Genomic DNA, 16258 nt, shown 5'->3' with positions numbered 1-16258 from the left:
AGCCTCGGCGCTATTCATCGCACTTTCGAGTCTTGCTGCCAGACGCGAAGGGTGATCTACGGAGTGCCCTACCGTATGCGGAGGCGCGGATTCTTGCTGCTGCTGTTGCAGAGTAACGACTGTTGCCCCCCTTCATTCGCTTGACTGGCAATCCTGTTTCCACTCTGCAGCCCCCCCCCCTAGACCTCCTCGCCTGTACCCCGAGCACCACCAAGCCTGAGCGTGCACGAGGCGAGTTCCGGGACGCACATGTACAGGGAGGGGTTGATGACGGATACATCGTAGAGGAGTGGAAGCTGCGCGGCCGGGGAAGGGCCCGCTGGAGCGCTTCGATGACCCTGTGTTTCCTGCTCCTCTCCCCCGAAGACCACCTGCGGGCCTTCATCACTACTCACTTTACTTGACGCTCCCCCCCCATCGCCACCACAGTTGGTGCGCGATGCCTACAAAACTCGGGCCACGACGCCCCTGAGGAGAAGCGGTTCTTCTCTCGGTTGCTGGCGTTGCCGGCGCAACATTGTCTCTGCAGGGCGGCGGCGACAGCAGCAGAGATGGGAAAGCGTTTGAAGTCCCATCGATGCAGCACATGGGCAGGGAGGACACACAAGTAGAGTTGTGGCGCGGTTTGCCGTTGCTGCTGCGGTGGTGCATACTCGAGCCCACCAACGACGGAACTCCCCGTGGCGCTGTGAGAGCTGGTCGTGGGTGTGGTGGGCTGGGCAAGGTGGCGCGCTAGCCACTGCTCATGCAAGAGGTCCGGTGTCCCCACAAGAGTGTGGCACGCACAAGGCTCAGAGCCGTCTGTGACACCGCCACTTCGCCAGCGCGGCTGAGACCGCGCCAGGGATGAAGACAAGTTTAACGTCGAGGCGTCATGCTTCTGCCGTTCCTCAGGCTCTACATCGCGCGTCAGGCAGGCGGACGGGATGAGGGCGCCGTGGATGCCGTTTGCTGTCGCTGTTGATGTAACCGACATCGCTGCACGGCGATCCATTCCTGTGAGAGGGGCAAGGAAGCAGCGCAAGCAGAGGTAGTGACACCCTCGTACGCACAGAAGAGGAAAGGAGCAACAGTGGAGCTACGGCCACCGACGCCGCGCTCACCGACCACGATGCCGCGGCGGCGGTAGTCACATGCGGCGGGATTAGAGCCTAGTGGAAATATGGTCTGGTACGAAGCGGGCGCACCCACCATCAGGGGAACGCGAAAGTGGCTCTGGCGAGTAGCTGGCGCGTGGTCGCGCCGGTTCGACGCGGCGCCACCGGTTAAAAGCCCGTCACGCTCGGTCTCGGGTGGTTGCAGCGGGGCTTGTGAGTTGTGCCATGCTTTTCTCCAGCCACCTCCAGAACAGCTGAGGTTTTCTTGGGGCACACAGTCTGCATTGGCAACCCCACACCTCTCGTCGTCATCCTCCTCTTCGTCTAAGGAGCTGCATCTCCAGCAGCGCATGCACGCATGCCAGCATTTGCAACGACACCCCCCAAAGACGTGGTCGATTGACCACCACCACCACAACCACCACCACGACCATTTGGGCAGCAGAGATGTAATCGGTTGGACGAGGAGGCCAGTCGTGCGTGTAGACACCCAAATGAGAGAGCAAAGCACCACTCAAAAAAGTCGAACGGTGGCATAGGTAACACGACGTCACACGGAATGATCGGAGACGGGGGCCACGACAGGGGCGATGCTGCGGCAGCTCTAGTCGTGGTCACGTCCTGGAACTGCAGTGCATCGCTATGGGTTGTGATAACTGCTGGGCGTGCACCAAATGAAGAGGACCGGTACGGCTCAGCTGTCGCTGAGATGGGTGTTGTCGCGGCCGCATGCACATTTGTGCACCCGCCAGGTGAACTCAGCCGCCGCTCCACCGTGAGCTCCGCGTCACGCACTGACAGCAAGACCGAATCGGTCTCTGAGGCGGCAACTTTATAGCATTGCTGCGGATCGTCATCGCAAGGAGGTGATGAGGTGCCCTTCAAAATTTTCGTCGCCCCCCCCCCGATGAGATCTCCTTGTGAGGCGGGACGTACCACGGGCGCGCATGCCGCTGTCACCGGCGCAGCAGACGACTCCTCCGGCCCGTACGCATCTGCCACTCTTTGGGCCCACTTTGCAAGAAACAGTAGTCGTCGCTTCTCGCGCTGCCGCCCCGCTGTGCCTGACGGTCTCGCGTACACCAAATCGAGATCAGACGAAGAGTTGGAGGCGCGTGGGGCGAGAAGAGTAACGTGGGAGGAAGCGACACCATCGAGAGCGACTCGGTCAGTCCCCATCCGCTGCAGAGGGTAGCGATGCCTCTCTCGCTGCGCTTGAAGCTCTGTCACGATATGCTGCAGTGCGCTGCAGAAATTCACCATGGAGGGTGAGTGCGATGAGAAGGCACCAGCACCGGAGACGTGGTCATCGGGACCGCCGCCGCCGCCGCCGCCGCCCTGCCCACTGGCAACCGTGTACATACAAGAGATGTCCAGTGCCCCCCCCCCCATCCTCCCCCCCTCCACTATACGCACATGCACTCTTGGAGGATTGCCTGTAGGGTGGTGCTCTTACTCGCTATGATGGCGGTTGTGTAGAATATCTGATCGTATGAAAGAAGATGAGAATGTGTGTAAGTGAGTATGAAGGGAGGGCAGTGAGGCAGCGCCCACAAAGCTATGCTCACCACCACACACCTGCATTCCGTTGAGTACTCAGACCGACAGGGAGGGGACAGAGGAGTCCCCCCCAAGAGGCGCGCAAAGAGAAAGAGGATGGAAGGATGTCCCCACCAAACAAAAAAAAACGAAAGAGAGCGCAAAGACGACAAGGTAAAGCAGCACACAACATCATGGCAGAACACTGCAGCTCAACAGGTGGCGCCGGTGCAAGGGGAAAAGTGGGGCGGAGAGGGGTTGTGTGTAGGGGAGATGTCCTGTTTTTCCTACGTATGTGAAGAGGCATGGATGCAGAAAGCGAAGAGATGTGTGTGTGTGCACACACAGAACAAGTGATACACTGGGCACCAACCATGCCTACAGACTCACTGCTCTAGCGCGCGCCAGTCCGCATCCACGGAACTCTCTGCGCTGCCTCGCGTGTTGCGCGAGCTTCTCTCCTCCCCAGCGCAGTCACTTCGCTCTGCCCCCGTCCTTCCTTCCCATCCCATCTTTACTGAGTGCCGCGCCGCGCCGATTCCCTTTTCTTCTTCCAAATATTCTGCAGCTTCCCCCTGTTAACGTGGTCCTTGACCTCTGCCACTCATGGCGCTCTCTAACGATCCCGGCACTCTGGTGGTGTACGTATTGCGGCGCAACTGGTTTCGTTCTCTGAGCGGGGGGGGGTGGGGAAGGAGAGTGGGAGGACGTCATGTGGACTGTCGATGACTCGCACGAGCACATGGAGGAAAGAAGGGAAGACAGCTGCCCATGGCTATGGTAGTACACTGCGCCATCACCCTTCTTCATCTCCGCAGAGAGCACCCACTGCCGCTTCGAGTCGCCGCAATGCCTCCAGGCTTCGCTGCTGCAGAGTTGGATCGACTTCACGCATGACGTCACGGTAGGAGAATATACGCTTCTCCAGAGCTCGTAGCATTGCCCGTGTCTTCGCAACGACATCGCTAGGAAGCAGCTGAGGCGTTCTCGGCGTACAACCAGGGATTTGAGGGGGTAGGTACTGGACCAGCGCGTCCACCCTTTGCAGCCCATTCGACTCGAGAATGTGTTCGTACAGAACGTCTCGGTAGGCCTCCGTTGCAACCACCAGACGCTCATGCGTCCCTCCCTCCGCGTCTGCTGCCTGTGTTTCTACTTCACTGCGGCTACGTATCCTCACGTCGCGGGGCAGCAGTGGCCCCCGTGGCGGTTCCCTCGGAGGGGGTGATGCGGGATCATTGCTCGCTGCCACTCCTGCAGTGTGTTTGTGGTGCAGCACGCCGCTTTCCAGCTGACAGGCCGGTGCTCTCAATGGCGTGCGTGGACAACACTGCTTTAGGAGTGGTGTGCTCGGTTTAGAGACATCATCGCGGTCAGCCGCCACACGCAGCATCTTCACCGGTGGGCTCTCCGCTGCGCGCGCATGTACCGCCTTGAGGGCGCGTGCTTTAGCCTGAAGATCACGCGCAGCGCCCAACAGCAGCCTCTCTTTTTCCTTCAGCAGCGCTTCACGCTTGTCCAAGCGACGCGCATGCGCAACGTTCCAGGGCAGCTGTGTACACTCTGATACAACCCCCTCCGCGTGACTCGTGCGATGGTCTTCGGCGAGCTTCTCAACGAGCACCATCTCGAGCGGCCGCGTGCTCTCCCGCAGCTCGACGATCTCGGCCGACAGACGCATAGCCTCTCCCCTCTTGCGAAGACTCTCGCCAACCTCACCGACAAGCGCTGCGTCCTCCTCGGGTGATTCTTCTACCGGCCCATAAATATTCTTTTCACCAACTGCTGCAGCAACTCCAGTCACCGATGAAGTTGCCGCAAGAGAGCTCGCCTCTACTGACGTGTCACCGATCATAATAGAGAGCCGTGTCATAGCCGCAAAGGCCTTACTCACGGCTTGGTGAAGCTTCTCCTTTGTAGTCTGCAACTCCGATGTCAGACTCGCGACATGCGCTTCCAGGTTGGTACGCTGCCGCGTGGCAAGGTCCAGCCGTTGCTGCAAATCGGCGGTGCTGGCGACCTGCTGCCCGCGCGCCTCGTCGCGGTCCGCCTCTAGCTGTGCCACCTGCGTCTCCAGGTTGGTACGCTGCCGCGTGGCAAGGTCCAGCCGTTGCTGCAAATCGGCGGTGCTGGCGACCTGCTGCCCGCGCGCCTCGTCGCGGTCCGCCTCCAGCTGTGCCACCTGCGCCTCCAGGTCGGTACGCTGCCGCGTGGCAAGGTCCAGCCGTTGCTGCAAATCGGCGGTGCTGGCGACCTGCTGCCCGCGCGCCTCGTCGCGGTCCGCCTCCAGCTGTGCCACCTGCGCCTCCAGGTCGGTGCGCTGCCGCGTGGCGAGGTCCAGCCGTTGCTGCAAATCGGCGGTGCTGGCGGTCTGCTGCCCGCGCGCCTCGTCGCGGTCCGCCTCCAGCTGTGCCACCTGCGCCTCCAGGTCGGTACGCTGCCGCGTGGCAAGGTCCAGCCGTTGCTGCAGATCGGCGGTGCTGGCGACCTGCTGCCCGCGCGCCTCGTCGCGGTCCGCCTCCAGTTGTGCCACCTGCGCCTCCAGGTCGGTACGCTGCCGCGTGGCGAGGTCCAGCCGTTGCTGCAAATCGGCGGTGCTGGCGGTCTGCTGCCCGCGTGCCTCGTCGCGGTCCGCCTCTAGCTGTGCCACCTGCGTCTCCAGGTCGGTACGCTGCCGCGTGGCGAGGTCCAGCCGTTGCTGCAGATCGGCGGTGCTGGCGACCTGCTGCCCGCGCGCCTCGTCGCGGTCCGCCTCTAGCTGTGCCACCTGCGCCTCCAGGTCGGTACGCTGCCGCGTGGCGAGGTCCAGCCGTTGCTGCAAATCGGCGATGCTGGCGGTCTGCTGCCCGCGCGCCTCGTCGCGGTCCGCCTCTAGCTGTGCCACCTGCGTCTCCAGGTCGGTGCGCTGCCGCGTGGCGAGGTCCAGCCGTTGCTGCAAATCGGCGGTGCTGGCGGTCTGCTGCCCGCGTGCCTCGTCGCGGTCCGCCTCTAGTTGCGCCACCTGCGTCTCCAGGTCGGTACGCTGCCGCGTGGCGAGGTCCAGCCGTTGCTGGAGCTCTGTCGCAGACGAAGCTAGTTGCGGAGTGGGCTTGTCAGTCTCTAGGAGCTGTTGTTGAAGCAGGGTCAGTGCAGTTTTGAGGGCGACGTTCTCGTCTCTCATGCTGTCGAGCTGAATGTCGTTGGCGCTGGCGGCGGCGATGTACTTTGACTGCTCTTGAAGGAGGGCCGTTTGTAGTGTTCGAATGACTTCCTGAAGTCCATGAATGTCGGTGCCGGTGACACGGGTGCTGCTGAGTGAGGCGAGGTTGTTTTGTTCGGGGATGTTGGTGTGAGAAGGCTCAGTAGTAGCGCCGTGATGCGTGATATCGCGGGGTGGAGGCGCTGGAGTTGCGAATGCGAGAGGCGTCGCTGAGGTGCGTGCCGGCGTGCTGCTGACGGTGGCGGAGTGAAGAACGAAGCCTGGCGTCGATGGGCCGTGCGCTTTGTAGTGCTCGATAACGCGGTAACAGCGCCGGCACACAGGAACGGCCTCGTTGTTGTAGTGTCGAGGGATCACAATCGTGGTGGAGGCGCACGTGCTACACAGTACTATCCCGCAGCGGTGGCAGTTGTACTTGCTGGAGAAGAAAGTGAAGGAGGCGCCGCAGTCTTGGTACTGGCACACTTTGACTTTCTGGTGCGGCTGCCAGCGATTCTGCGGCACCATGCCGCCAATGTGAGTCGATATGTCCATGCGCCTCACCTGTGTCCTTACCCCCTCCCCCTCCTCCAAAAAAAAAAAGAAGTAATATGTGTATGTACGATAGACGGAGTGAGCCGACTGAGAGACGGGAGATTCTTCCACCTACGCTGTGCGCTGGGTGATGCGTACGGAGCTACACAGACTCTCTGTCTCTGTCCCTGTCTGTCTGACACACACACACACACGTGGTGAGAGAAGAAAAAACAAAGAGACGAAAAACACGTGCGGATGTCGTTGGAGAACAGTAAAAAAAAATCGACGCTTTTTTTGGCCATACGAGAAAGTGGGAGGCGCAGAAGCGATCACAGTGGTCTCGACCAAAAGCAGATCGTTCTATAACCCCCTGTCGTTGATGTCCCCCTCCTCCAGGCAGGTCTGTGTGCACACTGAAGTACGGCGGGTTGGGGTGGCTGTGTTGATCACGCTCGGCGCAGAGACACAAGTGCACAGACTCGTACGCGTAGGGGGGGGTTGGGGGTTGGGAGAAGAGGTCATTGGCGAGGCGAGGGGAGGGGAGGTCCATGTCCCCCCCCCCCCCTTGACCCTTCCGCATTCCTCCGCCTACCACTTCTTGTGCCGTTCCAACTGTTATGATTCCTGTGTAGATACGCAACAAGTCACTCAAATATACAGGCACAGAGAGGGGCAGCGGCGAAGACACATACTCGCACATATAGCCTCTCGGAGGTTTATCCGTGTGGTGAAGCTTTTTTTTTTTTTGGGGGGGGGGGGGGGCCGAGAGGACATCGACAATTTTCTACTTGAAACGCAGCTCAGTCGATGCGCGTGTTTCTCTTTACTGTGCCACTGTTGCCCTTAGCAGGGCTATGCCGGCGTTGGTGGCCCTCCGCCTCAGCGAAGTCACGCAGTGCCTCGTCGTACTTCACATAAGGCAACATCTCCAGTTCCGCCCTGTACGCAGCCGAGTCACGAATTAGCCACAGGAACAAGAGACCAAGCAGCGGACACACAATGAACATGGTCCAGTACATGGTGCTGAGCAGACGCTGGTGCAGGGCCTCCTTGTGCGACAGCTTAGCTGCATGCGCCCGCGCAGACAGGTGCAGTACTGCCTGCTGCTCCTGTTGGATGTACGGCTGCAGGGATGCCCACAGCCGGTAGCTCTGCAAGTAGCGCAGCACCGCAGGCGGTGGCGGCTGGTGTTCAGAGCACCCAAACTGCGAGGCTTCGTTGGAGACTGGAGGGTACGGCGGGGCAAATTGCGAGGACGAGGCCGAGGACGACGGCGGCGGCGGTGGCGGCGCCAGCACATCATGACGATGGCTCGAAGAAACCGGGCTGCTACTCGCCTCGATTGCATGGGTCCTGGACGCGGGTTGGAGGGCCCGAAGTGTGGGACACGACCACACACCACTCCACGGGGTGGCCGGGACCTTTGCAGCACCACACTGTGCCGTCGCGCCATGCCGCGTCTCTGCCCTCGTCTGTGCCGCCAGCGTAGGGAACCGTTGGTGAAAGAGCGCATCAACGGTGGTGGTGGTGGCGCCTTGGCAGAGCCACAAGGCCTTCGGGCCGAAGCAATTCGAAAAGAGATCCTCCGCTGAAGGAGGCGGCGAGGTTGTGAACAGCGCGGACGGAGGCGTCACGCCTCTCGTTGCCTCTCTACTGCCGTTCGTCACAGCGCAGCGGCATCGTTGGCTCGTCTCCGCCGACACGCAAGCGCTGCCTGGCTGAGCGGTGATAACACTTCCAGCCCGTGACAGCCGGCGGAGCAGTGTCACCGGACTGCGACGTTTATCATCAAAGAAAACGCGCACCACAGACCCCGCGTTGCCCTTGCGCGAGTGTGCGCGTCTCGGCAGAGGAGTGCACAGCATGTAAACGCTAAGACGAGGCCCTCCTGGGAGCTCGGATGATCTCATAAGAAGAACAGCGATGGGAAGAGGTGGTCCAACACACTCACTGGAGATATTCTTGTCGGCACAGAAAGATGACCACGCAAGAGAGAGGAGAGAGAAACGGGAGGGGGGGGGGAAGGCAGGGGGGATGTGGCGCAACGTTGTTGCAACTGCGACGGATGGTGGCACAGTGATGACCAGGGAAGCGGGGATAGAGAATTAGAGAGATGATTGAAGCGATGTCACATGGAGGCGTGGTACACGGTGGTTCCGATTTCTTCTTGATCATTCTGCCTTCCCCCCTCTCCTCTCCACCGGCCGCTTGTCACAACGAAGAGGCAGGCAGCCAATCGAGTAGCAGAAACATCTGGACATCAGTCATGATCGTCCACTCTTGGGCTTCTCCTTACGTATAAAAGAAAGAGGAAGGACATGTTCACACGAGTGGCTTGCTTGAAGGAGGCACGACGCACACTCCGCTCCACTCCCCCTCCCCCCTTTCAGGGAAGAAGCTCAGCGGATGGAGGTATGACAGTCGTACCACTCTTGTGTTTGGTGTGTCTGTCTGTATGTGTAGCACACATACACACACGCACGCGCAAGGTAGCGCACATTACTATCTTCAAAATGAGTGAAAAAACAAAAGGAAAACAACAATAATAATTGAACGCAAAAAAAGGCGTCAACAACCATACGAAGCACAACGACGAGGAGGGAAAACGGAGGAGGGTGGTGGCTAGTCGTTACAACCCCCCACAGTCCAGCACCCCACCCCTTTGGTGCGCCATGGAAGCAGCCAGACCGACCACGTCTGTCTCCTCGTCGCGATTCTTCGATCGCCGCTTCTCCCTTTTCGTGGCACCGGTCACCCCATGTACACAGACTTCACGAGTAGGAGGGGAGAGAAAAAGGAAGAAGGGGGGCAGCGGACTGGCACTGCCTTGGGCGACAGGTGCCAAAAGCAGTCCCCCCCCCTTCCGCCTCTCGTCCCCATGTCTGTATGTTCATGTCTGCGCATGGTGGTGGTGGTGTTTAGGGGGGGGGGCGCATGGAGTCGCATGACGACCTGCTTGGAGTGTGTCCTTCCTGGTGCAGGCAATGTTACTGCTTGGCGCCAGCGTTCGTCTTGGCGTGGGAGCGGGCAGTCACCGCGATCTTCTTCACAGACGGATGAATGGAGCGCTCGATCTTGTCGGCTTTCTTCTTGTCGTTCACAACCAACGTGTAGAGGTAGCGGCTGCAGCGGACCTTGAACTTGGTGGCGCTCGGGTTGCGCTTCACCTTCACGCACCGCGCATCCTTGCGGGAGCAGATAGCGAGGAACTCCTTCAGGGTTTTGATCTCACGCGGCATGATGTTGTGTTTGCGGTGGGGGGGGAGGGGGGGGGGCACACAGAAAGGGGCTCAGGAGGGAAAAGAACGAGGCGTTCTGAGAGCGTGGTGTGTGTGTGTGTGTGTGTGTGTGTGGAGAGTCACGGATGCAAGACAGAGTATGTGCATCACCGGTGTGTGCGTGTGTGTGGGAAACGCACAGCCGGGAGAAGAAAAGGGGGAAGAGGAAGGCGGAACGATCCAGGGTGAGAGAGTCAAGGAATGGATGCGTTGTAGTGAACGTGTGCTCATCTCCAGGGGATGCAGTAATGGGTGGGAGGAGTTTGAGAGTGGGCTCTGCCCCCCCCCCCCTGCCACGTTCAGCGCACACACAGAGAAAGACAGTCTGAGAGACTAGGCGATGCGGGTGTAACTGAATTTTTTTTTTTGGGGGGTGGGGGAAGTGGCTGTGTGTGTGTGTGTGTCTAGAGGAGACGTGTTGGCGCGGCTGGCCGCCGCCCCCCGCCCTCCCCTGTAGATTGCTTTCGCGCATAGCAGCGCCGAGGCTCTCTCACACTGCCTCTTCCAGCTTGCTCTTCGTTTCCTTCTTTTTTTTTCGCGTGTGTGTGTGTGTGTGTGTGTTATGAGCTGCGGTTTCGTTCGCTATGCAGATCCCCGCTGCTGAGGCTATCATCCCTCAAGAGTTTACTGGTGCCCACACCTTTACCGCCAAAGGCGGGGATGTTGAGGAAGTCCGGGTCATCGATTTGCCGGTTCGGTTTGATGAGGTACCGATCCGCCTTCAACTTACCCGTCTGCCGGGCCATTGCTTCGCTCTGCGCGTCCAGCCGCAAGCCCTCTGCTTCCTCCTCTCGCGACAGGTACACGAGCAGTCGAACGTAGCTGTAGCAGAGCGCCACCACGCCAAGACCGATAGCGGCGGGCTTCTTGAAGTCATCGTACATCACGAGTAGGAGGCCGCCAAGCTGAAGGTTGCCCGCGGCGTCGTATACTAGGCGGCGGCGACGCTCCTGCTCGATGCGGTCGCGCTCCTTGCCACCACTGAAGTGGCTGTTGCCCATGGCACGTCGTACGGTGCGGCGCAGCATGGAGTACCTCTCTCTTTTTCCACTCCCCCTCCACCCCCCTCTCTCTCCAGCAGAGAGGATTCCTGCGAAGAACAAGAAGGGGTTTAGTTGGCGAGAGAGTGAAGAAAGCAGCGAGTTGTGCTGCCGCTACGTTTGCACGTGTGTGTGTGTGTGTGTGTGTGCTGTGTGAGGGAGTGTGGGCGACGGGGGATGCCCCACGCAATAAAGCCAAGACACACATATGCACCGGGCTCACAGAAGCAGGAGTGAGTGAAAAAGGGGGAGGGAGGGTGTGTGCAGAGGAGGAGGTTGCATGCATCGATGGGAGCCGCCGTTATGCCAGGAGGGAAGGGTGGAGAAAGATATCACTCCGCGGGGGGTCGCGTGGTGATATCTGAAAATGTAAGTATACACACACACACACACAGAGAAGAATGGGGAGGAGGCGGGAGGGGGACCCCCTCTATGACATTTGCGAATCGCAGTGCCAGCGAGGCTTTACACTGAGTTGAGAGGGAAAAACATATAATCGATTGGTGCGCAGTAAGAGGGGCTCTATAGAGGTCGAGGGGCTTCACTCGTAGAGCTCTCGACACCTTCACCACAACCAGCACCCGTAACTGCAAGGAGAAGACGCTCTTTTGTTGACCATCCTTGGCGGGGGGGGGGAGCACCGTGTATCCGTTCGTGGCTCGTTCTGCTGTGTTTGATACATAGTTCACTATAAAACGGAAGGGGATCAGGCGAAAAAGGGGGGGAGGAAAACAGAAGAGTTTTTTTGTGTGTGTGTGGGTGGGGGGTGGAAGGAAGGGTGGATACAGAGGCGGGTGCGCCGACATACGTACACCCCCACCATCCCCTCCCCCCTTACTCTCACTTCCCCTCCCCTCTCCCCCCTCCAAAAAAAATGTCACACAAGCACACCCACACACGACAGAAAAAAAAAGAGGGGACACACACACACACACCGAGAGACGGAGAAAAAAAAACATCAAGAAAAGGGAGTGGGGCTCTCTGGACATGCGCAAACGCTACAGGGGAGGGGGGGATGGCAAATAGAGGCTGTGCGCCCACGTGCAGAGAGAGACATGTAACACGATAGAAACTTTCATTGTGTGTGTGTCATGTCCACACCCCCACAACTCCCCTCCCAGCCGCTCTCTCCTCTCCTCTTCCCCTCCCCCCGCCCCAAGCGCCACTATACGCTGGCAGTGAAAAGAGGGGGAAGGGGAGAAGGGGAAGAGGAGAGAGCGGCTGGGGTACCGCGGCGCTGTCACTCCATCCAGACGGCGGGCGGTGAATAACGCGCAGAGTAGTTGTGTGAGCAGTAATGCCAGAAAAAAAAAAGAGCACAGCGATATCCGTTGGCGAAAAAAAAAGTGGGGGAAAAAAAGAGAAACACAAGCGCACATACGAGAAGCAAAAAACGGGAGTATGGGAGGAAAGTCAGGGCGTACACGCGCAGGAGGCACGCTGGCATTCCTCGCAAATCCTTTTTTTTATGGGCGCTTTAATATAACTATTTTTTTTGTTGTGGGGGGGGGCGGTGGTGGTGATGGCACATGCCAAAGGGGGGGGGGGGGCGACATGTTCGAGAGAGAAACAGAAAGAGATGGCCAAGGAATGGCGTCACTTTGAAAATGTGTAGAGAACTGCACAATTAACACTGGGGTATAAAAATGAGCGTTTTATGTGAAAAAAGAAACACATGCGCAGGGAGGGGGGGGGGGGAGGCGCTCCTCTCCTCCTCTGGCTCTCGTCTCCCCTCCTTAGAGGATTCGGGGGCTCCCCCATGAACGCGTAAAAACAAACAAAAAAAACAACAACACCGACCAAAAAAAAAAAGCTGCAGGCAAACACGCACACACGACAAAAAAAATCAAGACGACAACTACGTCATCCCCTAAACATGTAGAAAGAGAGGCACGTCAGCAATATTTGAGCCCACAAGCGATGCTGAACAGTTATACAATGGCAACGAGAGTAGCGCCTGTCTCTCTCTCCGTGTGTGTGTGTGTTCATCTGTACAGTGATGGTGGTGGTGGTGCGGAGAGGGAATACGTAGGTCAGCGTGCAGGTATCATCATAAATGGGCATCGAGGCGCCCGCGTCACTCATTTGACGAGCTGCCATCGTGACAAGCGTTTTTTAGCGTTCATTTTATTTTTTCGTTTTTTTTTTGCGGGGAGGAGGAAGTTGAGAGAGGGGGGGAGGGGGGGGAGGGTTGTTGTTTAGTTGCGCCGACCAGAGCAGAGAGACCGTTACGCGTGCATCATCTCCTCACCAACAACAACAAAAAAATAAAATGCAGGCGCCAATAATAGAGACAACGAAAGGTGAAAGAAAAGAATATTCTTCCCGGCTGTATCGTGCACAGTCTGAGATGAATGCCGCTTGTGATGACCCCCTCCATCCATCCCTCCATCCCTCCCAGGTCTCAAACTCATTCCGCAAGCGCCGATATACATCACATCGCACCGACACGTTTTTTTTTTGTTGTTGGTGTTGGTGTTGTTGTTCTCTCTTCCCTCTCCACTTTTGGCCGTTTCAAAAGAGCCAGCAGAGTTTGAGATGAGCAAAATCATGTACAGATATGCTCGGAAGGGAGGGGAAGGGGGGAGGGGGGAAGGAGGAAGAAAATTATACACATACGCAACCACAAGAAAAAAAGGGGCAGGGCAGCAAGACAGACGTACGTGCCATCCTGCTCGCGCACCTGCCAAAGCCCACAGACAAAAAAAAACAAACACACGGAAAGTGGGGACGGTTGTGGAGATAAATACGTAAGGGCATGTGTGTGAGACGGGGATAGCGTTCCCTTGCTTGTGTGTGTGTGTGTGTGAAGCGGCAGCAGCAGCAAACACCAGCAAGAGCACCGTGTGAAACGATGTCGAAAGAAGTACTGGAGAGGGGTGGGTGGGGGGGGGGCGAGAGCCAGTCGCGTCCGTCACGCAGACATGCGTACTGGTAAGAGATCGAGTGAGGGCCGTGAGAGACGCGCATCCTCACTGGACTCGCCTCTGTTGCGCTTCTAGAGTTTTCCCTCCCCTTCCCAACCGTTGCACAGAACTGCTTGTAGGGGGGGCAGACAGACAGAGAGAGGGTTCTCGGAAGCCATCGCAGTCTCTTCTCCCCTCCCCCCTCTCACCACCGCCTATGGCAAATCACTCGACTTTTGATGTTGGCCACTACTGATCCTTCTCGAAGAGCCCATTGATAACGTCACCATACTTTGCGTCGATGGAGCGGCGCTTCAGCTTCATAGCAGCCGTCAGCATGTCGTTCTCTGGTGTCCACTCTTCGTCCAGGAGCTTGAGACCCTGCACAATCTCAAAGGAGCACCTGTTTGCGTCACGGCCGGTTTTCTGGAAGCTAGCGAGGGCTTTTTTAAGGAACTCCACGTCCTCCAGAATAGTGGGGTAGTGCCCACCAACGATGTTGTGCTTCTGCATGAACGCCCTCACCAACTTTTCGGTTGTGATGGCGAGGAGTGTGATGTAGCTGCGGTGCGGGTTGACCAGAACACAAACGCCGTTCGGGACAGCGACCTCATTTGTGCCGTAGATGCTTTCAAGCGTCTCCAGAGCCAAATACTCGCCGTTCGAGTTCTTGGCGAGCGCCTTGACACGGCCAATAATGCGCACGGTGCCATTGGGGGTCATGGCGGCCACGTCGCCGGTGTGGAACCATCCGTCCTTGTCCAGCACCTCCTTCGTCTGCTCCGGCTGCTTGTAGTAGCCCTTGAACAGAAACGGTCCGCGCAACAGCACCTCACCGCGCCCTTCTGGTTGATCCGTGTGCTTGAAATACTCTGTGTCCAGTAGTTGCAGCTCCTCCGTCTTCACAACTTGGCCAACCGAGTTGTACTCCAGGTTGCCTGTGCGCTGGATGCCGCCGCAGCACGCAGTCTCCGTCATACCCCAGCCCTGAACAATCATACCAAAGACAACGTTAATGAACTCCTGCGTAGATGCCGAGAGGGGGCCGCCGCCACTGAGCATGACGTACACGCGACCGCCCATGACTTTGCGGGCTGCGGCGAACACTCTTTTGTTGTAAAACGGCGTGTCGCGGCCCTCTTTTAGGGCCTTGAGGCGCGCTCGGTAGGCTTGATCGAAAATGCGACGCTTCAACGATCCCCGCGGTGGCAACTTGTCTTCCACGGCCCTCTTCATGCTTTCAAAGACGCGCGGGACGGCGACGAAGAGAAGCGGTCGGTAGACGGCCAGGTCGCCGCACGGTTTGGCAAAGTTGTCCAGTAGTGTTCGCGGGCTGCCATAGCCGATGATGACGCCGCGCATCAACATGGACGAGGTGACAACCAGCTCCATGATATGGGCAAGGGGCAGATAAGAGCAGTACCACTCCTGTTTCTTCATCTCCCCCAAAATGTCTTTCATTCGCTCGTAGTTGGTCATGCAGCCACAGTAGAGACTACCGTGAGTGTGCATGACACCCTTTGGTGTGCCGGTGGTGCCGCTCGTGTACATGATGAGCGCAAGCGTATCCTTGTCCTTGGCGCCGTTCGGAATGTGGTAGCTGGCGTTGCTCTTCTTCCCACTCGACAGCACGTCGCTCCACGCGTATAACTCGTACGCCTCTGACGTCACGGAGGATGTCATCTCATCGAGGTACACCACCTTCGTGCCCGTCGGTGCCTCGATTGTCTTCAGCATTTGTAGCACCTTCCCAACTTTGGTGCTGTTGCACACAATGGCGTTGCACTGTGTTTCGCCCAAGGCATATTCAAGCGCGTCTTCACCGAGGTTGGCGTACACGGTGGTCACGACGAGGCCTTGCGACCAGCAGCTGTACAAGGTGTTGAGCCACTGCCAGCGGGTCTCCTCGAAGATGGCGACGGTGTCGCCCCTCCTAAGGCCGATTTCATAGAGACCGCGACCGAAGTCGATGATATTCGACCAGAGGAGGCTGTAACTCATCCGCTGCAGCTTCGGCTCAAAGACGTACGTCTCGAGAACCTTTACTCGACCATCCTTGGAGACGGACTTGGTCTTCTCGATCGTTTTTAGGAGTCGATACGCCAGGCATGTGCGCGAGCCGCGTTCCTTGCAGAGCCTCTCGACTGTGGAAAGGCAAGAGCCTCCTTCGTACCAATCGCGTCGCAAGTGCTCGAGTTGTGCGTTGCTTGTCCTCGACATGCGATAGATCATGGAGCGGTCACTGCCACCGGTGCCATCAACTGTGATAGACTGTTTTCCATAGGATACATAGTCTCTGTAAGGGGGGAAGTCCACCTCGCTCAGTTTGTTGATCTTCTCGAAGCAGTACGACACCGAAGCCCCCATTGTGTGTGTGCCTGTGTGCCTGTGTGTGTGTGTGTGTGGGCAACTTGCCTACGTGTCAGGTAGAGGGAGAGGAGAGGAGGAGGAGTTTGGTTTGTGCAAAGAGGTGATCGTGTGAACTGTATTGCAAGCACGTTGCATGTTTGTATACAATATTTTAATACAAACACACTCAGAAAAAGAGAGAGAGAGAGGCGAAACATGATAATGAGCGGCCTTGTGTCCCTCCATCGTGTTAACCGTGCGCGCGTGCCTCTCTCTCTCCCTCCATGTTCGAGGACGAGGAGTGGGGGAGAAGGAGCAGGCGATGCCATACCCC

The 16258-nt window shown here is 58.1% G+C and overlaps 5 protein-coding genes across 5 annotated transcripts; all 5 read right to left on the bottom strand.

Annotated features, from left to right (window-relative positions):
- Positions 1-3432: 3432 nt before the first annotated feature.
- On the bottom strand, positions 3433-6369 carry JKF63_07717 (uncharacterized protein; the record flags this gene model as incomplete). The annotated part of the gene is made up of 1 exon (XM_067903648.1): positions 3433-6369. The coding sequence occupies one exon, from the start codon at positions 6367-6369 to the stop codon at positions 3433-3435; it is 2937 nt and encodes a 978-aa protein (XP_067759848.1).
- Positions 6370-7151: 782 nt separating this feature from the next.
- On the bottom strand, positions 7152-8216 carry JKF63_07716 (uncharacterized protein; the record flags this gene model as incomplete). Its single annotated transcript, XM_067903647.1, has 1 exon — positions 7152-8216. One exon carries the CDS (start codon positions 8214-8216, stop codon positions 7152-7154), a length of 1065 nt encoding a protein of 354 aa, XP_067759847.1.
- A 1122-nt stretch (positions 8217-9338) lies between these two features.
- Positions 9339-9590, bottom strand: JKF63_07715 (uncharacterized protein; the record flags this gene model as incomplete). The annotated part of the gene is made up of 1 exon (XM_067903646.1): positions 9339-9590. One exon carries the CDS (start codon positions 9588-9590, stop codon positions 9339-9341), a length of 252 nt encoding a protein of 83 aa, XP_067759846.1.
- A 599-nt stretch (positions 9591-10189) lies between these two features.
- JKF63_07714 (uncharacterized protein) lies at positions 10190-10657 on the bottom strand (the record flags this gene model as incomplete). The annotated part of the gene is made up of 1 exon (XM_067903645.1): positions 10190-10657. The coding sequence occupies one exon, from the start codon at positions 10655-10657 to the stop codon at positions 10190-10192; it is 468 nt and encodes a 155-aa protein (XP_067759845.1).
- A 3167-nt stretch (positions 10658-13824) lies between these two features.
- On the bottom strand, positions 13825-15942 carry JKF63_07713 (uncharacterized protein; the record flags this gene model as incomplete). The annotated part of the gene is made up of 1 exon (XM_067903644.1): positions 13825-15942. One exon carries the CDS (start codon positions 15940-15942, stop codon positions 13825-13827), a length of 2118 nt encoding a protein of 705 aa, XP_067759844.1.
- Between the last annotated feature and the right edge of the window lie 316 nt (positions 15943-16258).

The sequence above is a fragment of the Porcisia hertigi genome, chromosome 3, assembly GCF_017918235.1.
Source record: "Porcisia hertigi strain C119 chromosome 3, whole genome shotgun sequence".
NCBI lineage: Eukaryota > Euglenozoa > Kinetoplastea > Trypanosomatida > Trypanosomatidae > Porcisia > Porcisia hertigi.
The sequence above is the reverse complement of the archived record's forward strand: the minus strand, read 5'-3'. Positions and strand labels throughout refer to the sequence as shown.